Source organism: Embiotoca jacksoni, unplaced genomic scaffold (assembly GCF_022577435.1).
Source record: "Embiotoca jacksoni isolate LCO1_2020_lvr unplaced genomic scaffold, fEmbJac1.0.p SCAF_17, whole genome shotgun sequence".
NCBI classification, from domain to species: Eukaryota; Metazoa; Chordata; class Actinopteri; family Embiotocidae; genus Embiotoca; species Embiotoca jacksoni.
In genome coordinates this window covers 3,368,527-3,393,446 of record NW_027185307.1, presented here as the reverse complement: position 1 = coordinate 3,393,446, position 24,920 = coordinate 3,368,527, and the positions used below count along the sequence as shown (strand labels likewise).

Below are 24,920 nucleotides of genomic sequence, written 5' to 3'. Positions count from 1 at the left end.
CCACCGCACATATCAGATTCAAAATGACCACCTTAGTTGTTTATGACCATAACGAGCTTGAAACTAGCTCAACTATAGTCAACTGTGCGGTGTAGCAGTGTATTACAAAAGTTTTGATCGTAATAATGTTCCAATGCATGTTCCATCCAAAGACCGCAAAAACTTACAACATAGCCTGAAAAATGTGGACAATATTAAAGTGAATGAATATATTTACTAAAACAATCCTTTGTACTGAGCTCTTTTCCCCTCCCAATAACATGGTAAATGTTTTATCTGGCCGCCGCTTTATACACCCCTTTACAATGCTTGTCTCTAATTCACCCATTCACACACACACACACACACACACACACACACACACACACACACACACACACACACACACACACACACACACACACACACACACACACACACCTCACCTGACATTGGTGTGAAAGCCACAGGTGGTAGCGACTCTTTGAATGAATTAATGTGAACGAATGTATATTAATATATATATTAAAATGTTGGCACTTGCATTCATTCTGGTTTAGCATATGCATTCATTATTTAAATAAAGCAATTTGCTGACAGCCAGTGAAACTAAAACAAACCACGGCATTTTAAAAAGAACAAAATGCCCTGAGTACAAAGCCCAGTACAAGAAGTTGAGGAAGCTGCTCTGGAATCAGTATTAGAGTTCACATTTCCACTCTGAGTAAAGGTGGAAATTACATTTCACTTTTCGAAATCACTTTCTTCAGTTCACTGACTGGCATGTTGCTGATGTTCATACTGAATGGTTCAGAATAAATAAAAGAAAAATGTAGCACACACAACTCACCAGAAGTACCATAGTCTCTGGACGGACAGGGCTCTCACACAGCAGCGAGTCCCACAGCAGTCCTCATAGGAGCGACATCTGAAACACAAAGGCACACAGCGAGCAGCAGGTCAGCAGCAGCACTAATACCATCATAATATGATGCAAGCATCGTATTATTGTTATCCAGTCTCTTACAGTGTGCCTATATTGTATTTTATACATTATGAAAAATGTTTGCCAAGAGTCTGAAACTCTTTAAAAATTTTTTTTTTTTTTTTTTTTTTTTTTTTTTTTTTAAGTGTTCACAATTGGTGCCAAAGGTCTGTTTAAAGAAGGTTTCTCTCAGCATGCTCTAGTCTTAACCTGAAAACGTTTATTTGACATGCAGCAAGAGTTTCTCAATGTCTGGATTACGCTGTCTGAATAGACATAGTGTTGTCTACATCTACTGAATTACTTAAACTAAACTCCGCCCCCTGTTAGAACTGTAAATTTGTTCACTCAGTCACTCCTCACTGTATAGTGCAGATAAGTTCAAATAGCCATTGACACGTTTCGGACACTATTTGGATGTTCTGCTGCGACATTATTGTAATCGACATACATCATCACAATGTTGAAATAAAACTTTTCAAGACATATCTGTGCACACATTTACAAAATAATTTGTCAGTACTGTATCCACCTGCCGGATGGGGAGCTGTAACCATATACACATTTTTGATACGACCAGTTCATTGTGAAGTTACATTACCCATACAAAGCAACCAGATATTAAAATAACCTTAAAGCAGCGGTAGCCTTGCCACTGTTTTTATAGTTCACGTACATGTATTTAATGAGTCAACTGAATATGGTTCAGAGAGCTGTTTTCATAATGTCTTCTGAAATTCTTCTGCTCAGGCACGGGAGGAGACGAGCTGCTGCACATCTGAGGAACATAATTATATGCTCACCAGGCAGTGTCAATGGGTACAAAAAAAATCTAACAGGCTAGTTAGTTCTATTTAGAATTTTTTATTTTTTTGATTACATTTTGCTGCCATTAAAGTATGCAAAATTAGCTGTAAGCAGCTCCTGCTTGTAATGTTTGGATGCACAACTATTATTGTATTCCTGTGATACTAAAAACATGATGATTCTCAGGCAGGTTCAGAGGCAACTTTGTCAATTTTAAGACGTTAATATGCAATGGACATCAGAGATGAGGTTATCGTCACGGGGTGTAAAAGTCACAATAGATGCTGTCAATATTTGTTGTGTGTTCAGATTTGACTGACTTATGACTCCGAGAAGCAGTGTGACTTCTGACTAATTCACCTCACACAGCATCTTTGATTCATGTTTAATTCTAAGGGTGGCTTTTGGGTTTTGTCCTGCTTAGATGTCCATGTCTATTACAGATTATGTTGTGTCAATTTCCCAATGATTAAAATGCCATTTAAAATAATGACTTTAATTAGAGAGAGGCAGAGTGAAACCCCCATCCGTCCCCACACACAAGTCAAAGTTACACATGAACTCATTTTCCCCTCTGGAGTTTTCAAATGACCGGCAGCTGTTGGTGATTAAAGAGGAGATTGTCTTTGAGCTGAGCCCCAGTTTGTGAGAGGGACCTGACATTAAAGAGGAACAGGAGGAACTCTGAAGCAGTGAGGAGGAAAGGTTTCCATTCCTGTCAGTCCCTGTAAAGAATGTAAAGCTTCCTCACAGCTTTACTGAGGCCAGACTGAGGAGGGCTGAGAAGCGAAACTTTGAGCCAGCTACTTAGCAGAGCACATGGACCCAGAATCAGCCAAGAAGACCGTAGAAATGGCCTCTGAAACTAAAGTCGGTGATAATAACTGAAAAAGGTTTAAACACTGAATATGCAAAAGATGGCGCCGCGTTAGCGGCAGCCTGTTGCAGCAGCTCCCCTCCCCGAGTGTGTTGTTATTAGTATTTTTTAAGCCTTTCTCCTCTCTTCGGAGTTATTTTTTTTCTTTCTCTCGTGTGTTAAGTTAACGGTCAGACAATGGACCGTAATTTTTCCACGTTTCTGGCTGGGGGCACTGTTATTGTTTACTCGCGTGATCAGCTGATCACACTGAGTAGGCCCCTACTGCTGCTGCCCGGAGCGAGGCCTGAGATCCCCGTTGAACTTCGGAGAAGACGGCGGGGTTGCAGAGCTGGAGCTAAGCTAAAGGCGGAAAGGAGGAAATATAAACCAGCGGTACCGGCGATCTTAATGGGGAACGTGAGGTCGTTGGCCAACAAGACGGACGAGCTCGGCGCGCTGGTAAAGACCCAGAGAGAGTACCGGGAGTGCAGCATCATGTGTTTCACCGAGACATGGCTGCACTCACATTTCCCGGACCACAGCGTGGCCGTACCCGGCTTCAGGACTGTTCGGGCGGACAGAGACGTTGTTCGGAGCGGTAAGAAGAAAGGTGGAGGGATTGCAGTCTGTGTGAACGAGAGGTGGTGCAATCCCGACCACGTGTGTGTGAAGGAACGTTTCTGTAGCCCGGACATTGAACTGCTAGCCGTGGGGATGCGCCCGTATTATTTGCCGAGGGAGTTCACGTCCGCCATTGTTATCGCTGTGTACGTTCCTCCATCAGCTGACGCAGAGGCAGCAGTGGACACCATCCACTCCACTGTGTCTAAACTGCAGACTAAGCATCCCGGTGCATTTTTGGCAGTTACTGGAGACTTTAACCACACCAGTCTGGACAAAGCTCTGCCAACTTTGCACCAGTATGTGAACTGCCCCACCCGGAACAATAAAACTCTGGACTTACTGTATGCTAATGCCATGGATACATACAGTACTACTGCCCTTCCCCCCCTTGGTAGATCAGACCACAACCTGGTCCTGCTGACTCCCAAGTATGTTCCCCTGGTGCAGAGACAGCCTGTGAACACCAGGACTGTGAGGAGGTGGACACAGGAGGCTAAAGAAGCCCTGCAGGACTGCTTTGAGTCCACGGACTGGAATGTGCTGTGTGGACCACATGGGGAGGACATCAAAAGCATGACAGACTGTATCACAGAATACATTAAATTATGTGAACACTCCACCGTACCATCCCGGACTGTACACTGCTTCCCCAACAATAAGCCGTGGATCACCAGTGACCTGAAAGTTCTTCTTAATAAGAAGAAAGCAGCCTTCAGGTCTGGGGACAGGGACGAGCTCAGGAGAGTGCATCGCTACCTGAAGGAGAAGCTCAGGGAGTGCAAGGACTCCTACAGGAGGAAGCTGGAGGCCAAACTCCAACAGAACAACGTGAGGGAGGTGTGGACCAGAGTGTGGAGAGAGACAACCAGGGGGCTCCCTGGAGAGGTCAAATGAGCTAAACTGTTTCTTCAACAGGTTTAGTTCACCACCCTCATCTGTCTCCTCCACACCTCACACCTCCCAAACACCTCTGCTGCCTCCCCCCCTCCCCCCTCTACGCCCCCTGGTGAACTGCATAGAGCCCTCAATCTCAAAGGGCTCTTCCTCCATCGACACCTCGACCCCCCCCCCCCCCCACCCCTCCTCTCTGTGACGACTGGCCAGGTTAGGAGACAGCTGGAGAGAATCCACCAGCGCAAGGCTGCAGGGCAGGACCTGACGGCATCAGCCCCGTGGTCCTGAAGACCTGCGCCGTCCAGCTGGCTGAGGTCCTACAACACCTCTTCAACCTGAGCCTGAAGCAGGAGGAGGTCCCGGTGCTGTGGAAGACGTCCTGCCTGGTTCCTGTCCCCAAGAAGACGACTCCATCTGGCCTCAACGACTACCGACCGGTTGCCCTCACATCTCATGTGATGAAGGTGCTGGAGAGGCTGGTCTTGGCCCACCTCAGGCCGCTGGTGAAATCTTCTCTGGACCCTCTGCAATTTGCGTACCAGCCTCGTGTGGGAGTGGACGACACCATCATCTACCTGCTGCAATGAGCTCAGTCTCACCTGGATGGAATCGGTGAATCTGTGAGAATCACTTTCTTTGATTTCTCCAGTGCATTTAACACCATCCAACCACTGCTGCTGAGTGAGAAGCTACGGGTGGTGGGGGTGGACGCGCCCACCGTCTCCTGGATCAATGACTACCTGACAGGCAGACCACAGTTTGTCCGTCTGGGCAGTGTGCTGTCTGATACGGTGATCAGTGGTACTGGAGCTCCTCAGGGAACTGTTCTGTCTCCCTTCCTGTTCACCTTATACACAACTGACTTCCAGTACAACTCAGAGTCAAGACATCTGCAGAAGTTCTCTGATGACTCTGCAGTGGTTGGGTGTATAAGGGATGGATGGGAGGATGAGTACAGGGCAGTAGTGGAGGACTTTGTGGAGTGGGCGGGAAGGAATCACCTGCTCCTGAACGTGGCCAAGACCAGAGAGATGGTGGTCGACTTCAGGAGGAAGACGACGGCTCCACAACCGCTGAGAGTTCTGGGAGAGGAGGTGGACATGGTTGAGGAGTACAAGTACCTGGGTGTGTCCATCGACAACAGACTGAACTGGAAGACCAACATCAATGCTGTCTACAAGAAGGTGATGAGTCGACTCTTTTTCTTGAGGAAACTTCGATCCTTCAATGTGTGCAGCGAGATGTTCTACCAGTCTGTTGTGGCCAGTGCATTGTACTTCGCTGGGGTCTGCTGGGGGAGCAGCATTGGAGCCGGTGACACCAACAGACTTAACAAACTGGTTAAGAAGGCCGGCTCCATCATCGGCTACAAACTGGACAGCCTGGAAAAGGTGGTGGAGAGGAGGACGCTGAACAAACTTGTCCATATTGGATAATCCTGTCCACTCTCTCCACCACCTGCTGCAGGGACAGCGGAGCACTTTCTCTAAAAGATTCCTCCAGCTCCGCTGTCACAAGGACAGATACAGGAGATCATTCCTGCCCACTGCAATAAGACTGTACAATAACTCACCTCTGGCAAAATCCATCACAGTACAATAACACTGTTGACTGTGTTTCTTGGTTTGTTTGTATATAATATATATAGATATATAATGTACTGTATATACTGTGCATTTTATATTTTATATTTATATTTTTTACTGCTATTTTATTGCTTTTCTATTATTCTATTCTATTCTATTATTTTATTCTATTATTTATATTATTATCTTATTGCTTCTGTATGCTGCTGTAGTGAAAAAAAATGTCCCCTCGGGGATTAATAAAGTAAATACCTACCTACCTACCTATTTATGAGGACCATGTAAATGACACAAGATGTAATAATGACAAGAAATCCTTCAGCTTAACTGCGTGCAGTAATATAATTGACCAGAAGTGATATCTTCAAGGGTCGACAGAGGTGAGGAACCCGTTGGTTTGATGTTTGTGGGAAAATGTTTTACATCCCAAGGAAATCTCAAGAAATATAAACTAATCCATTCAGGAAAGAGACCTTTTGTTTGTGATGCTTGTGGGAAATGTTTTACACATCTAGAGGATGTCAAGAAAACAGAACATATGCATTTTTATTGTTTTGGTTTGTGTCTGCAGCAGCAGTAAATGGCCTTCTATTTGAGCTGATCACCATTAAAAATGAGAAAACTAGAGAAACATGGTGAAAATGATTATGTTATACAAATCTTAATAGCATAGTTCCATGCAGTTAATTGTACAAATTTACTGTACCTTTTTACTGCTGGTCATTTCAACTCATATTTGTTTTGTTTTATTGTTTAAATATTTAGATTTGTTCTTCGACATCTTCAAATTTCATTAAATTAACCAAACTCTGCCCTTTGTTATTATTATTAGCACATAACCGTATTATCCCTACGTTTCTCTTTTCCATCAGAGTTATACCAACATGTCGATACATGTGGTGATAAATCTGCAGGTGAAACATAAAAACAGCTGTGGCTCGCAGGCCCTTTAAGAATCACTCATATATATTTTATTTGTCTTGCTCAAAGACAAATGTCGACATAAGGAGATACGGATTGGAGCGCGAACCCTGCGATTAGTGGACAACCCAGCCAAGCCGCTATATCAACACTATTAAAATCCCCATTGACATTATATATTGTCATTCTTCTAAAAGTATTGTTTAGTGTTCCTTGAACACTGGTCAACAGGGTACGTCGTACGGAACAGAAGAAAGAACTGAACGTTTCCCTCTTCAGTCACAGATTACTTCCAGTCTACACTGTTTTATGACAGAACATTACTACAACCCCGTTTCTAAAAAAGGTTGGTGAGTGTGTAAAATGTAAATAAATAAGCCATATTTCATTGGAAATAGACCACAGACAACATATTAAACATATCAAATGTTAAAACTAAGAAATGTGGTTGTTTTATTAAAAATATATGTTAATTTTGAATTTCATGGCAGCAACACTGGGAGTGCACTGCACTGACATGACAACAAGGCGTATACTAATGTTGCCATTAATCACAGCTTCTGCATCGTAAACAGAACTTTAAAGTTTTGTTTTAAATGGCAAACCCAGCAGCCTGGGGGCCAAATATTCAGAACAGAGGCCAACCTTGATGGCTCAGCCTGTGGAGAGCAGCAGGAAAACTGCATTAATACAGCTCAAACAACAAGGTGTGTGTGTGTGTGTTTCTGTTTGTGTGTTTGCAGAGTAACCTCGGATTTCCAGCCCCTTTGGAATTTCATCACCAGACGAGGGATGGAAAATCATTGAGGCCCCGGGGTCTGTAGCCAGTGGAATCATTGCACCATGCCTTATACAGTAGATATCAAGCCCTGCCACCTTGCTTATATAGTCTGATTCTGTGGCCCTTTCAGACAACATCAACATAACTGCCCCATTAGAGACTATCAAAATTTATAAATAGTTTTTTTCAGATAATAAAATTGTAAGGCATAATCCTGACTTCTGTATTCTGAGCAGTACTAATTCCGAATGGGTTTTTGACACTTATTGGCTGGAGCACAACAGCTCGGTCAGCCTCGCAAATGCAAATGTCTGTCATGGACTGGGCGATCAAAGTTTCACCATTGATCTGCTGAATACCAGGAATATCAATTTCAATTGGAAAGCTCGTCTTAGTATCAATAGGGAAAGCAGAAAAGCCCAAACATCCTTGTTCCCAGCAACTTCCTCCACCCCACTCTTTTGGTCATTACTCACAGTTCACGACCAGAGGTGAGGGTTGGGATGTAAACCAAATGGTAAGAATCTCTTCTTACTTTGCTTTAGGGCTCACCTCCTTCTACACCCCTACAGTCCAGTGACTAACCCTAACACTGCTTCTCTCAGCCTAATGAGGGAAAACCCTCTTGTGTTTTCCAGTTGTGCCAGATGTCTTGTTCTTCTTACTTAGATTGTGGGGACAATTAGGTTAGGTTAGGTTAGGTAGTTACTTTATTAATCCCCGAGGAGAAATTTGTTTCACTACAGCAGCATACAGGAAGCAATAAGATAATAATAGAATAATAGAAAAGCAATAAAATAACAGGAAAAAACATTAAATATAAAATATAAAATGCACAGTATATACAGTACAGTATATATCTATATATATATTATATACAAACAACCAAGAAACACAGACAACAGTGTTATTGTTGTGTGATGGATTTTGCCAGAGGTGAGTTATTGTACAGTCTTATTGCGGTCGGCAGGAATGATCTCCTGTATCTGTCCTTGTGACAGCGGAGCTGGAGGAATCTTTTGGAGAAAGTACTCCTCTGTCTCTGCAGCAGGTGGTGGAGAGGGTGGTCAGGATTATCCAATATGGATAATAGTTTGTTCAGCGTCCTCCTCTCCACCACCTTTTCCAGGCTGTCCAGTTTGTAGCTAATGATGGAGCCGGCCTTCTTAACCAGTTTGTTAAGTCTGTTGGTGTCTCCGGCTCCAATGCTGCCCCCCCTCTCCCCCCCAGCAGACCACAGCAAAGTACAATGCACTGGCCACAACAAACTGGTGGAACATCTTCAACATCTTGCTGCACACATTGAAGGATCGAAGTTTCCTCAAGAAAAAGAGTTGACTCATCCCCTTCTTGTAGACAGCGTTGATGTTGGTCTTCCAGCTCAGTCTGTTGTCATGGAGACACCAGGTACTTGTACTCCTCAACCATGTCCACCTCCTCATGTCCACCTCCTCTCCCAGAACTCTCAGCGGTTGTGGAGCCGTCGTCTTCCTCCTGAAGTCGACCACCATCTCTCTGGTCTTGGCCACGTTCAGGAGCAGGTGATTTCTTCCCGCCCACTCCACAAAGTCCTCCACTACTGCCCTGTACTCATCCTCCCGTCCATCCCTTATACACCAACCACTGCAGAGTCATCAGAGAACTTCTGCAGATGGCAGGACTCTGAGTTGTACTGGAAGTCAGTGGTGTAGAAGGTGAACAGGAAGGGAGACAGAACAGTTCCCTGAGGAGCTCCAATACCACTGACCACCGTATCAGACAGCACACTGCCCAGACGGACAAACTGTGGTCTGCCTGTCAGGTAGTCAGTGATCCAGGAGACGGTGGACGTGTCCACCCCCACCACCCGCAGCTTCTCACTCAGTAGCGATGGTGTTAAATGCACTGGAGAAATCAAAGAAAGTGATTCTCACCGGCTCCATCCAGGTGAGACTGAGCTCGTTGCAGCAGGTAGATGATGGCATCGTCCACTCCCACATGAGGCTGGTACGCAAATTGCAGAGGGTCCAGTGAAGATTTCACCAGCGGCCTGAGGTGAGCCAAGACCAGCCTCTGGTAGTAGTCGTTGAGGCCGGATGGAGTTGTCTTCTTAGGGACTGGAACCAGGCAGGACGTTTTCCACAGCACCGGGGACCTCCTCCTGCTTCAGGCTCAGGTTGAAGAGGTGTTGTAGGACCTCAGCCAGCTGGACGGCGCAGGTCTTCAGGACCACGGGGCTTATGCCGTCAGGTCCTGCAACCTTGCGCTGGTGGATTCTCTCCAGCTGTCTCCTAACCTGGCCAGTCGTCACAGAGAGGGGGGTGGGGGGGGGGGGGGGGGGGTCATGGTGTCGATGGAGGAAGAGCCCTTTGAGATTGAGGGCTCTATGCAGCTCACCAGGAGGGGCAGAGGGGGGGGGGGCAGCAGAGGTGTTTGGGAGGTGTAAGGTGTGGAGGAGACAGATGAGGGTGGTGAACTAAACCTGTTGAAGAAACAGTTTAGTTAATTTGACCTCTCCAGGGAGCCCCCTGGTTGTCTCTCTCTCCCCTTGAACCCAGTAATCTCCTTCATACCGGTCCACACCTCCCTCACGTTGTTCTGCTGGAGTTTGGCCTCCAGCTTCCTCCTGTAGGAGTCCTTGCACTCACTCATCTTCTCCTTCAGGTGGCGATGCACTCTCCTGAGCTCGTCCCTGTCCCCAGACCGGAAGGCTGCTTTCTTCTTATTAAGAAGAACTTTCAGGTCACTGGTGATCCACGGCTTATTGTTGGGGAAGCATTTTACAGTCCGGGATGGTACAGTGGTGTGTTCACAGAATTTAATGTATTCTGTGATACAGTCCGTCATGCTTTTGATGTCCTCCCCATGTGGTCCACACAGCACATTCCAGTCTGTGGACTCAAAGCAGTCCTGCAGGGCGTCTTTAACCTCCTGTGTCCACCTCCTCACAGTCCTGGTGGTTACAGGCTGCCTCTGCACCAGGGGAACATACTTTGGTGTCAGCAGGACCAGGTTGTGGTCTGATCTACCAAGGGGGGGAAGGGCAGTAGTACTGTATGTATCCATGGCATTAGCATACAGTAAGTCCAGAGTTTTATTGTTCCGGGTGGGGCAGTTCACATACTGGTGCAAAGTTGGCAGAGCTTTGTCCAGACTGGTGTGGTTAAAGTCTCCAGTAACTGCCAAAAATGCACTGGGATGCTTAGTCTGCAGTTTAGACACAGTGGAGTGGATGGTGTCCATTGCTGTCTCTGCGTCAGCTGATGGAGGAATGGACACAGCGATAACAATGGCGGACGAAAACTCCCTCTGCAAATAATACGGGCGCATCCCCACGGCTAGCAGTTCAATGTCCGGGCTACAGAAACGTTCCTTCACACACACATGGTCGGGATTGCACCACCTCTCGTTCACATAGACTGCAACCCTCCACCTTTCTTCTTGCACAACGTCTCTGTCCACCCGAACAGTCCTGAAGCCGGGTACGGCCACGCTGTGGTCCGGGAAATGTGAGTGCAGCCATGTCTCGGTGAAACACATGATGCTGCACTCCCGGTATTCCCTCTGGGTCTTTACCAGCGCGCCGAGCTCGTCCGTCTTGTTGGCCAACGACCTCACGTTCCCCATTAAAATCGCCGGTACCACTGGTTTACATCTCCTCCTCTTCGCTTTCAGCTTAGCTCCAGCTCTGCAACCCCGACGTCTTCTCCGAAGTTCATCCGGGATCTCAGGCCTCGCTCCGGGCAGCAGCAGTAGAGGTCTACTCAGTGCGATCAGCTGATCACGAGAGTAAACAATAACAATGCCCCCAACCAGAAAAGTGGAAAAATTACGGTCCATTGTCTGACCGTTCACTTAACACACGTAAAGAAAAGAAAACAACAACTCCGAAGAGAGAAGAAAGGTTTAAAAATACTTAAAACAAAACACACTCAGCTGCTGTAACAGGCTGCCTCTAGCGCGGCGCCATCTTAGCGAATTATGCTCAAGATATGGAACTACAGTTCCCATGATGCTTTCAGGGATATAAACAGGAAATATAACATCGGCATGGATTCGTACAGTTAAACTGTAGGCTACAACTTGAGTCTTGGATTTTTTTTATCCTATATTTATTTACATTTCATCAAATTAGCAGTATTAAAATTAGGCCAAATTAGCTATTAAGAGGTCCTGTTTATAATTTAACCATGGATGTGCAAAACCATTAATGGATTACAGTAACAACTGAGGTGAATTCTCAACCAATTTCTTGAGTTGTATAAAGTTTTATAAGTTATGACTGTCATTTTATATGCAAATATAGTAAGTCTTACTGCATGAATTAAGCCTTTGGAATTTGTCTTGATCGGTCGAGGCAGGGCCATTTCATTTTAAGTGTATTAAACATGTGACACAACATCACATTTCTGTCTTTTAACCTGCAAATTAGCAAATATTAACTTGCTTGATTAAGTTGTTTAATGTGGTAAACACTATTACAGCAAAAGATTGGCGTGTTAGCAGCGTACGTGAAGCGAATGCATACGTTCAGTAAAATTCCTTTATGGGTGACCATGGGCCTTTCTGCAACTCTATTCTATTCCTCCTTCCTTTCCACGCTACCAAATCACTCATTCACAATTTTGTCGTCACTTTTCGAGGGTAGATCAATAAGTTACGAGAGTACTGCTCATTCGTGCGCACACGTGACGTGCATGGAGCAGGAGAAAGATATCCTACCCTAATGAGTAACCGGTACAAATTTCGTGGCTTGATCATCATCAGTTCCTGTGATACACATGTTTTTGTGAGCAGTGCACGAGCAGTAGTCCCGGAACTTATTAATCTCCCCTCGTATTCGTGAAACCCTCTCCTCCTCATCACCACCTCATCCTTCTAGTTTTACAGTCCCAACATCTGAAGCTTCCACTGTCATTTCCACACTGCCCTCACCCCAAACCGGTCAAGGCAGATGACCAGCCCCCTCTGAGCCTGGTTCTGTTGGAGGTTTCTTCCTGTTAAAAGGGAGGGCATTTTATAATCCAGTTGTTGCTCCGGTGGGAATTGTTGAAGATCTGGTTTCCTGTTCAAAGTGCCCTAAGATGTTTTATGGTGTGCTTTGGCGCCACATAAATACAAATTTGAAATTCACCTACTAAACGGCCAAATGTATCTATCAACGGATCAGATTATTGTTGATTTCAAATATGCAACCCCTTGTTGCTATAGCAACACATGAAAAACAAACAAACACCCATAGCTGCCAATAGGTCCTAATACTAATACTGATTGGTCCAAACCACTCTGGTTCAGCCAAAAGCACACAACTTGAAGCCAGACACGATGACAAATCAGACTGCTTTACAAGGTAAGAGATTCAACCTCCAGGTCATATCTTGGGTTGCAGTTTGACCCAAAAATATGACATGACCTGTTGACATGATTTGTGTTTTTGGAATTTTAATATTTTAATTTGAATAGTTGGTACAAGCTTCAAATAAATTTATTACAATCATGAATTGTTTTACTCTTAATTAAAATAGACATGCATGGGTATTGTTTCTCTGCAATTAAAACTATGTGGAAAAGCTTTTCTGGCTTTTTCCTTAATTTATTTGAACATATTTCGGATTTTTATTTGAAAAAAAACCCCCAGATCTCTGGTGTCATTGAATCGGAAGAAATAAACAGATATTGATGGGGGAGGGCAAGAGTTTTTCATTAGCGAGGTAATCTCTCTTCCCTAATGTTCTGTGTCTTCGTCTCTCTTTCTTCCTATAATCACGGCCCTTGCTGTGCCCAGCAGCTAGTAAGCAAAGTAAATTGATGAAAGTAAATTGGAACTGTGGCAGAAGCCTGTCGATTGCCGGAATCAGTAAAACACACTCGGTGAGTTTTAAGCTCCAGTAAGCAACAGCTTTGGAAAAAGCGTTGACTCAAACTTTACTTTAGTGTCCTGCGGTCGCAAATGTTGATGAACCCACTGCGAATTAACATCGTGCACTCTTTTTAGTAATCTGGTTCGACAGCCATCCAAGTTCCAACAAAATGTGATTTAAAGAGGGTTTTTTCCCTTCCTCTAAGAAAGTTAGGATATTAGGTTCATCAAGATAAACATCTGGTGGTGTTAATTCTTCTAATCAAGTGCTATTAAACCATCGCAGAAGAAAAGGAAACAGTAAGATCATTGCTGTGTGTTTTGTAGGAGTGCTGGTTTTAAGAAGTCTGTCCGAGTTGGTTACTTTCACCTGAGGAGGGAGTATAAAAGGGCTATTTCCTGTGATTGCTGACTGCTGAGAAGCCTGACCACTGACCACATGGCCTACATTTAGATTAATTTGCTTGTGTTTTTTTCCTTTATACTTGCATTCCCTCTTCACCCATCCACATATGCTTCCATTACTGATATCTTACATTCCTACATTTTATTCTCAATTCAATTGAATAAACACTCTTTTCTCTTTGGATTTGTATGTGGAGTCTCCTTTGTTGCAAGTCTGGAGCCAGATTTGTAACACAAATAATAAAAAATGTGACAGAAAAAAAAAAAAATCACATTTCTGTTTTTTACGTGTGTAAGGGTGTTTTCTCATCACTATTCACAGATGTTATGTTCTCCCCTCTGAAGACTACTGTTTAATTCACGAGTCCGCATCATTTAATCAGTTATTTTGACATATTTTCAGAATTATGAGTCATGTTTGACATCTTTTATGTGCCTAAAACCAGGCGGATAGAAACACACCTACAGTACATGTATACAAGGTTGGATCCATAAGTTCCAAGGCTGATCCTGTTGGCTGTGAACGATGCATCGCACCTTAACATGCACGGAGCACAGAGAAGCTATAACCTTTGTGAGTAAGTATTCTTAGTTTGTTGTTTGATAAAAATCAGGGCCTGAGTTACACCTGCATTTTTGAGTGGGCTGGCACGATGTTTTAAGCGCCAGAAACTTAACCCGAGAGCGTACATGATTATTTGTGACAAATTATTGGGGAACAGAAAGATGTACCAAGGAGCCAAATCCGGCAAGTAGGCATGGTGGGGAGCGATGATTGTGTTATTGTGGCCGAGAAACTTGTGCGTTTTCATTGCACTGTGAGCATGCTAACTGTCATCTTGGAGAACCCAAGTACCATTGCGCTACAGTTCAGGTCAGTTGCACTGAATGTTTTCCCTCATGCCTCGAAACATCACAATAGAAGTCAGTGTTGACAGTCTGACCATGGGGGACAAATTCATGATGCACCACCCCGCAAATGCCAAAGAAAACCTACCTGGCCTTTTTTTGTGTTTTGGACAGCTGTTATAGGCCGAGGCTAATGGGGAACCTCGCTATGCACTGAGCTTCTTTCCTCTCACTCTTTCACTCTCTATACACTCATATCTCACCATTACATCTCATTAACTTCATGCTTTCTATCTCCTATAGTTTTTGATTTGGTCTGTTGTCTCCATTTAGTTCCCTCGCTCGCGTAGTTTCTGTTCTTTCTTTTGCAGATGTCCCGTCATGGAGCTGCATGTCTCTGTCCTGTGCTTGTTGTCTCCACTCCATTCTGTTGTAAGGACTTTAATATGTTAAGTGCCATGAAATAACCTGTGTTGTGATTTGGCGCGATATAAGTAAAATTGAATTGAGGTCCAGCTATCGTGGTCCACTACTAAGAACCAGTAGTATTTTTTCATGGTGTAGTATCTGTATTTTTTGTAAGTTAAAATGCTCAGAATACAGAAGCATTAACCATTCAGGATTATGATTTACAATCTTATTATTTGAGAGAACATTTTATAAAGTGATGCCCACTAATCTGGTTGTGTAATCTAGTCAGCCGTGCAAAGCCACAGAGTGTGACACTGGGTCATTAAAGGTCAGGGTAATTTACGCACTGCATCTTTGGCCATTTAATTAAGTATTGGAAAGTAATTTTGTCATACTCAGGGTATTTATTAAGACCACAATATCAGTGATGTTTGGAGCACATTGTTCTTTATCAGTGTAATAAATGTATTGCATTGGGAGTTTTAAGTGTACATAATTTACTTATGCTCACTCCTCAACAATTCGACTGTATTGGATGGGTGTTCTTTGTTCACTTTGATATTTAATTAATACCAGTGTTTGGCATCAGTTTTTCATTGAACTGCGTTCTACACGGGGCAGCAGTTCTCATATTACCAGTGCAAGAGGCATTTATAATATTAGTTACCTCGTCCCAAGCTGATTTATCATCATCAGCCTGTGGAGTACCATAAATTTGATGATTATGAGCTTGACTTGATTGGCCATGATTGAAATCGGCAGTAATTATCTACTCCTTCTGCTTCATTAGTGCGCCGCGCTGTGCCAGAGTTGGGCTTGTGCTTGTGTTGACCAAAATACCAAACAAGCTGGCCACGTCTAACAGCACACGTGCGCTAGGTGGACGAAAATAGGGCCGTCTGAGTACAAAGTGAGACTGCAACCATCTGTAATACATTTTTTGTGCCCTGACATGAAGCATTTAGGAATTACAGGGTGGAAGCCATCAGCCTTATTAAAGACAGCAGATGTGGTGCCAGTGGGTCTATAATCAGCCAGATTTAAATGGTCCACAGTAGGATAACGGAGTTAACACATACACGTTACTGTTGTTGTGCTCTGTTATCACCACATCTAAATCCTCATTATGATGCCCTTCATGTGTTTTACAATAACTGCGTTTAATGTGAAAGCAGTGATTAATCTGCACTGTGAATCTAGAAGTGCTAACAAAGCCATTGAAGGTCGGTGAACAATGGCCAAAAGATTATTTGAAAAAAAACAACATATAACTATGTTGTAGAGTTGTTTGAAATCAAAATTTCAAATTTCTGAAGTATGTTTTGGCCACAATGATGGATAGCTGAGATTTTTGTATTCTGAGTTTTGAGTTGATTGGTTTGAAGTTGAAAGAGTGAAACTTACATGAAGTAGATTGGGTATCCACCTTCAAAATACCAGCAGTACTTTTTGGCTTCGACAAACTATGAAAGAGAAAGACAAGAGAAAATAATTATTAAAACACTATGTACACACAGAAATTATTCTAAACATACATGGGACAGAAAGCACAACACACAGTGGATGTTGGTGCTGGTGAAAAACTCAAATCAGACACGGGACAGAGCAATTGAACAGATGCTTTTAGTTAGCATGGATAGCGATGACGTCCGCCTCTGAAGGATTGTTAAATCATATATCTTACCATACCTAAAATCATTCCACCTAACACTGTATCTGCACAATGTAGCCTAACATACCCAGGAAGTTATAAAACATCCTTTGCCATGAAAAGCCATTTTACCATTGCCTGTGTGCAAAATAAACAGTGGCTTTACTCCAATGTTTAATAACCTGAAAATGATGGAGATGCTAAGATTGTGGATGCATTAATGATACAAAAAAGAAATCATTCATCCATCCTTAACTGTCACAAATAAATGGTTGGAAAGGCTTCTTGGATCCTTGAATTGGATTGTGAGCCAGCACCACCATCATCATCACTCAACATGAAGATGGCAAAGTTTCCAAGCCTTTTATGTTTAAACCTCTGACCGGATCTGTGCCTCCTGGACCAAGTCCACAGTTGTCAAAAAGAGGACAGGAGCTGTCACTGAATGATATTGGTATCACCTGCCCCAATCAATGTAATTATGTTCTCAGTGAAAAGGGGCAGGAGCCTACTGTACATACCGGTTTACTTGCGATCAGCGCATCCTTTTTGCATGCTCTACAACAGACCCCTGTTGTAGAGCATGCAAAAAGGATCCGGCCCGCCAGGGGGTCCGGCTCGGCCCGCCGGATGACTTTGCTAAGTGTGAAAATTACAGAAAGACATACATTGCATTTCTATGAGAATATGGAGGTTTATGAGTACAAACGTTTTGTAATTTTTTTTTTTTAATTGATCCAGTAATTGCTTCAGAAACAGCGTAAATGCGACGTCTGCTCCGGAGGGAGAAGCTGCTGCTCGCTTTGTGACCCGTTAAATCTGCAGAGGAGAGCCCAGGCAGATAAACAGTGGGCTGATGTCTGAGTTTTTGCTCTTTATGTTTCTAGTTTATTTTAGAAAGACCTTTAAAATAGGGTTTATTATCCAAAAACCTTCACCAATGATTTAAACATCGAGAAATATTGTAGTTATGTATGCGTTATTATGCTATGATTTTACTGGTCTGGCCCACTTGAGATGAAAATGGGCAGTATGTGGCCCCTTAACTAAAGTGAGTTTGACACCCCTGCTCTACAACATAACCTAAGCTGATGGAGACCTGAGGTGTGTTCCATAAAGACTACCAGTTAAATCAAACTCAATTCAGTAAGTGAATAAATGAAAATTAATCCATTTTCAGGGAATTTAGTTTTGTAAATAAGTCTGATCTAAGTTACCATGGATATGGAAGAAAACCCAGACAAAAACCCAGGCCAGGTTACTTTTCAGTCTTCCCGTTATCTCAGGCTGAAGCAGAATGAAACATGTTTTTCCTAAAAAAAAGTTCCTCCCTGAAGGATCCTCTTTATTGCGGCACTGGGAACAGCCTGCTTTCATATAAATTTTATAGCACCAACTGACGTGTGATGCCCTTAACCGTGTAATTAAAATCTCTGGGCAGATTTAGTCTGTTCTAGTTAATGTGTGTTTTTGTGCATGTATTTGAATGAACTGTGGTTAAAGTATAGACAATAATCAGCTTTCTCTCATGGCTGTAGCTTCATAAAAAAAAAAAACTTGTATTCTCTCCTCAGATGTCATTAAATAAAAATAAAGAAGCATACATTCAGAAATACATCTATTAAAAAAGTAGATAGCGCCATACAGCCAATCTGAATGTATTTAAACAGTATTACCACCATATAGAGCAGGGGTGGGCAATTAATTTCTCCAAGGGTTAAGTATATATAAGAGCAATGACACCTCCAGCCCACAAAGCACACACAACCAATGATTCAAGTCTTAATGAGGGTACATAATTACTGACTTACTGAATTAAAGACTGGTTTTTACTTTGCTATGTTCCTCAAGGTAAATTACTCATAATTCTTTGACACAAGTCAACCTCAGGTAGCAACTTAATGGGGAAGAAACGCCCGACGGAGTTGGTCCCGGTGAGAACTTCTCCCTCCACTGCTCCGCTGCGGCTCAGCAGGTAACTCTCTGGAAAAAACTGATAAATTCACTTGATATCTCTTGGGAATCTCAAAATGTCGTACTTTGCTCCAAATCTGCTTCCTGCACCTGTTTTAGCTGCGGCGTCTCCGGTAGGTGAGTGCGTGGTTAAGAGGATGGTGGTGGTGGTGGTGGTGGGGGAGGGGGGGTGCTAAGGGCTCTGCTACGTGCAACACCAGGACTTCCAGACCACTAGCTCGCTCGGTGAGACGTTTAGGGAACGTCTGTAAATTGGGCTACTGAAGATTACCTGGGTTACACATGCATGATTTACACTTATTTACGTTTGATTCCTAATTTACCATTGAACTCACGTGGACTAGTCAGGGACAGCCAAAGGGCTGGATGTGGCCCGCGGGCCGCACAATGCCCAGGTCTGATATAGAGGCTGTTATATGACTTGCACACACCGCAGAAAATGTTGGCATATGCGACCAATCAGCTGCATTCAGCACCGCAAGCCAGACAACATGAAAGTTCCTGAGATTTTACTTCAAACCTCTGGGCCATATTCAATAAACGAAATAAAGGCAGGCCCGAACTAACCTGATCAATTTATCATTATTAACAGGCTGCCTATGCACCCCAGGCCTTTGAAGTTGATGTAATTAACCTTTTAAAAACACACCTATTTTTTAGGCCTCTGCTCGAAAATTGCATACCCATAATAAAAAGAGTATATCTCAAGGTCTATTTGAATAATGTTGGTGTAATAACAAAGGGAACACTTGTAAGATTTGTTCAGATGTGTAAATATCAGTATATATGTCCATATTATATTAATAGTTTTGCTAAGACATATATGCTGATATTTACACACTTGAAAGGGAGAAGAGGGCTTAAAAGGTTAAACCCCTATTTAAAAAGCAGGCGCTTGCCAACAGTAGGCCTGTATCCAACCTGTCCATTATTTCTGAAATCCTTGAAATAGTTGTTGCAAATGGATTATGTGACCATTTGAACAGGATTGGTTTGTTTTAATGGTGATACTCTGGATTTACACTGCATCACGGCACTGAAATAGCACTGGTGAAAGTTACCATTGATTGTTGTTATTGCTTCAGACAACGGACTCATCTCTACAATTGTCCTGATGGATAAGTGCTGCATTCGATGCCAATGATCACAACACTTTATTACAGACTGGAACATATTATTGGAGTTAAAGGAGCCCCACAAGGCTGGTCTAAATACTCCTTGTCAGACAGATTGTAGATTTTGTGTCAACAATGACACAAGTGGACACAAAAGTGGCACATGGAGTTCCACATGCTTCTGTGGTGGGACTGATACCTTTTTCATTACACATGCTTACACATAGGCTATATTATTAGAAAGCACTGCATACATTCCAATTGTTCTCCAGATGACACCCAGCTGTATTTATTCATGAAGCCAGATAAAATAAATCCGTTAGTCTAACTTCAGCTATGTCTTGAGCCATAAAGGCCTGAATGAGCTGTAATTTTCCACCTCTATTATTTTCCACCTCTATTATTGTATTCACTGAACTCATTAACCACATTTAAATGGTGTTGCCTCCAGCATTACTTAGAGGAACCTTGGAGTTATTTTTGATCAGGATTTGTCATTTAACTCACAACTAACGCAAGTCTGTAGTACTGCCTTCTTTCACCTGTGCAATATTTTCAAAATAGGGACATCCAGTCTCAGAATGACAAAAAAAACAAAAAACAAAAAAATAGTCCATGTACTATTCCGAGCCCACTTTACCTGATAGTATATCAAGTCTACAGCAACATCAATTGTATCATATAAACAAAGCTGGTTTTATTGCTGGATTCCTAGGTAAAATGTGCCATATATAGAATTACCTTCTTAAAGTATAATTTGTTTGGTTAACTACAAAAAATAAAATCTGGTATTTAACTGACAAACATCAGGTTTTCTGAAGGTTTCCCGTTCCCCTGGGTTGAAACCTTTTTATTAAAGACCCCCACTGAGAAACATTACTATAAAACTACTGAGGAAAAAAATCAATTCCATTACCTCCGGTTTCCAGTGAACCTTTCCATGGAAACTGCCAACATCAGAAACAGCAGATATTTTTTTACTGAAATCCTTCTTCCTCATCCAAGCCAGCAGGTTTTTCGAGTACCAGTACATGTACAGGTAAGACATTTTCAGCCGGTTTTGTGGTGGCAGTGGAGGATTCTCATGCAAATGTAAATGTGCAGGAATTGGATCTGGTTATGAAATTGATACAACATTTAATCACATTGCATTGTTATGCATTGAACTCTCTGAAGTCCTGCTGTGCTGAGAAATACCCTGAAGAACTCTGGTAGTTCAAAGCAGCACAGTCAAGTGGTAGGAGTTCTCGTGAAGGAGTCTGGTGCTTCGTCTGAAGATACAAAACACTTTCACTCTGAAAGCAGAAGTCCTCAATTATATATGAACATACTTCCACAACTGTCATGTGGTAATGCACAGGAGAAATCTTACTTCTTTGTGGTAATTTAAATCCTGTTGGGTCTGCAGTTTCCATATTAAAAAATATTTTCCTTGTGTTGCTCAGGCTGATGAATCCGAGCCCAGTAATTACTGCACAGAAATCAGGACTTCACTTATACTGAAAAGGTCACTGCCATGTCTATTTTGGTGATGTGTCCAGCATGGGCGTAACTATGACATAACCACAGCCCCCCAATGCCTACTCAGAATGGCCCGATGGCCCTTGGCAAGTAAAAGTTCATGTAGGGTAAGTTGGTTGGCCACCATAGTGGTCTCAAAGACATTTTGCAGTCTGCTTCCATTTACCTATTCACACACACATTCGCACACCATTGGCAGCAGAGGTGCCATTCAAGGTGCTCGCCTGCCATAAGGAGGAACTTGGTGTCTTGCCCAGGAACACTTTGACACGTGTGGACAAGAAGAGCTGGGGATCCACCAACCTTATGATTAGTGGGCAACCCTCTCTACCAACTGAGCCACTGTCTGGCCGTCAATTCTGACAGTGATTATAGAGATTAGTAAACTCTATAAACAGATATATGCATAGGAGGGCAGATACATTTTAAAAAGCTAAAATGTCATCAGGTTTCATTTTGGCCAGTTTGTTACACCTCTTTTTCCCACCACATGGACCATTTACCTGCATGCAACCAAAGACCACTCAAACTAAAAACGGAAACCAGAAGGCTTCCCGTACCAATGTCCAATTGCCTACAATTTTGCATTCAAATTTCTTCAGAGATTCACAACTTTTTTATTATTTCTCATAATATATAAATGGATGGAGTAATTAGAAATGTGGGCTTAAGTGGAAACAAAAAGCCAAACAAAAAAACTAACAAATGCAGCAAAGAAATCCTGCTACTAAAAGAGATGCAGGGACATGACTGCAATTAAAAGATTAGTAACTTCCCAATTCTCAATTACACGGTTCCTATTTCTTCAGCGAAGATATTCATCATAATAAGTCATGGGATTTTGTCTGAAGATGTAAACAAATGTGTCCACCTCTGTTTTTGTACTGCAGTCATCTAGATTCCTAAAATCTTCTAAATGTAAAAGAGATATGCAGTTCTCTAAATTTACAAGTGGTTTTAATTAACATAGAAGTCAACATAGAAGATCTGTTCTTTTATCTTTTAGTCACATCCAAAATTTGATAAATACAGGCCCTGAGGAATCGTACAGAATCCAACCACCACTCTAATACTGTGTGAGAAGCAGAGCTGCAGGATGGCATGGCAGGTTGAGCTGTTTGGTGGCTCACAGCACCAGAGTATAATAGGTTATTTGTCAGGCCACCAGTAGGTGGAGAATGGGGCCATACTGTGAAACTTCGCCTGAGAAATAATGGCAGAACACACATTGTAGGAAAGTGTGAGGGAATGATGGCAGGGGAGATAGAAATACAGCATAGAAAAGCAACTCATCCTCTCCTCTGAGACATTGCACATCCTCTCTGCCCAGACTGTGTTCCACCGCACTGGTGGTGACTGGTGGGAAATCTCATACCCACACGAAGCACACAGGCTGTCTCATGTTTTTTATATCTTTAGATTTTTTTTTTTAAATCACAGAGCAGCTAGATCAATAGCCTTGATTTTAAATGATGTCCCTTTGTAATATTTGAGTACTGAAATTCTGTGAAAACAAATAAGTTGCAGTGTAGTGGTGATGGGGTCATTAAAATCCAATGGGTTTATCCTCAAGGGATCACTGATAAATTAAGCAGATTCATATTTCAAGATTATTTTGTGTTCAAAGCTGAATTTTTTTCCCTGAAAGAGGTGCTATAAAAAAGGAAAGCTCATGACAAGATTGCAGCCTCCCGAGCAGCCTTGTGGGACTGCACTCAGGCACAGCGGTGACATTTTAACCTGATGATGGCACTTGAGGAAACGTCTCGTCTGAAATACATTTCATGGAAATCCATCAAGAGCTGAAACAATGTTTTAATCAAAAGCACAGGTGTCCCTAAAAATGGAAAATCAAGATATCACCAAGGATACTATTCATTCCCTGGGAACCATGAAAAATTAACAACAATCAATGGAGTAAATGTTGAAATATTTTACTGGATAAGGTCAAACTTTGACCAACTGTTGGTCCTCAGTCTTTGGTTTCATCCTCCGGAGAGAATGTCTCACAAACTACAGGACAACCCTTCAAGTAGCTGTGTAAGTATCTCAGTCAAAACAATGAATTCACCACCAACAGTCACCAAGGTTATAAGGGTTCATCATCTGGGGAACATGAATGTTTAAACCAATTTTAATGGCGATCATTCCAATAGTTGTAAAGCTATTTTTGTCTTGACCAAAAAACACACATCGGTTTTGCTGGAGCCATGTTACTAGTCTGGCTGTCATTTGAAAGAATACATAGTGTAGGAAACGTATGGTAAGTGGACTCAGTAAATTATCTGCACGTTGGATCAGAAACACGATGATTCATCCTCTGGATGTTCTTAAGGGCCAGGAATATCCACAGAAAATAAGATAGTATTAGAGCTAAAATAAAAGGTTCAATCCCCTCCCATCCCATTTTGACTGTATCATGGTGCAAAAGTAAATATAAGAGGGTCACCAAAGTCATTCAAATTTATCTTCTTCAGACTATCAATATCTATACAATACTTAACATCTAACAGACCTACTGAAACAACACATGAGCTGAACATGCTTGAGAGAGGATCAGCCATTGACTTGATATGAGTACCATCCATTTATCTGCCTTCCTCTCTCCATCAATATGAGCACTCTTCTGTCTCCAGTTAAAAGCTGCTGCTGTTCACTCGCAATCCTCCTCTGAATCGAATAGCTTTGGTCCTCTCATGTCACATTATCCCAGACATTAGCCTTAATATGACTCAGTTAACAATGTAATATATGTATTTATGTACATTTTCATATATGTATTTATGTAATTTTTTTTTATATATGTAATATATGTCCATATAATGCACAAGTATGCATTACATATATGTACAAACAATATATGAAACCTATCAAATAATGTAATAATTTCATGTGACATAAATGTCGAGCTCATACAAATATCCATGTTTATGTATGTATAATGCATTTTGATATATGTCACATATATAATTATTTATACATTTGACATGTATGTATTTGTATAAATGTGTAATATATAAATGACACATTCATGCATATCATTTTACACGTGTGCATGTGTCCATGTGTTAATATTATGTATATGAATTGCAAATCCTAAACATTTTGCATTGCTGCAAGGTATAAATGGCACACTGCCATATCTGAAACATTTAGTGTATGTCAAATGTGCCCAAGCAGGACCAAAGGGGGACCCGCAACCAAGCATAATCTGGACGGTAATGTATCTGGTGAATACAAAATAGCTATTAAACGTGAACAAAATGGAAAATGATGATGTTGAAGACAAAAGCCCAGCGGCTGCTGTCAGACACACTGACCAACCTTTGTAAGGAGGAGGAGAGCAGAGCAGAGGTCTCTCAATAATTCTTTGCGCTACGGACACTTCAAATCCAGGTCATTTCATAAACATGTGAATAAAGCATGTAAACGAGAAACTTCGCGTTTAGTGAGCTTAAACTTTGCACTTTAAAATGACAGCACAACAATGGTAACGACAAGCGTAGAAGTCAGCTGCAGCAACAGATTTGTATTATTCACCGAAGTGAAATCAGCTCGCAGCTTCAAGAGTGTCGCACAGCAGCGTTACAGCAAATGCACTCAATTGATTGGAGGGGAAAAAAACTAAAAACAACCTCGATAAAGTTGAAAAGTTTTGAATAATCAATAGCTCATCAATAAAATGCTAAACACGAACAACATTTCACTCCTACCACAGG

At 42.3% G+C, this 24,920-nt stretch overlaps 1 protein-coding gene across 1 annotated transcript in view; it reads right to left on the bottom strand.

Annotated features, from left to right (window-relative positions):
* Positions 1–24,920, bottom strand: part of vopp1b (VOPP1 WW domain binding protein b) — a 54,511-nt gene that overhangs the window by 17,454 nt on the left and 12,137 nt on the right. The window contains exons 2-3 of the mRNA XM_069151260.1: positions 16,345–16,403; positions 830–907 (exon numbers count right to left, since the gene is read on the bottom strand). Coding sequence (XP_069007361.1) covers positions 830–907; positions 16,345–16,403 — 137 coding nt within the window. The remainder of the gene's footprint in view (positions 1–829; positions 908–16,344; positions 16,404–24,920) is intronic.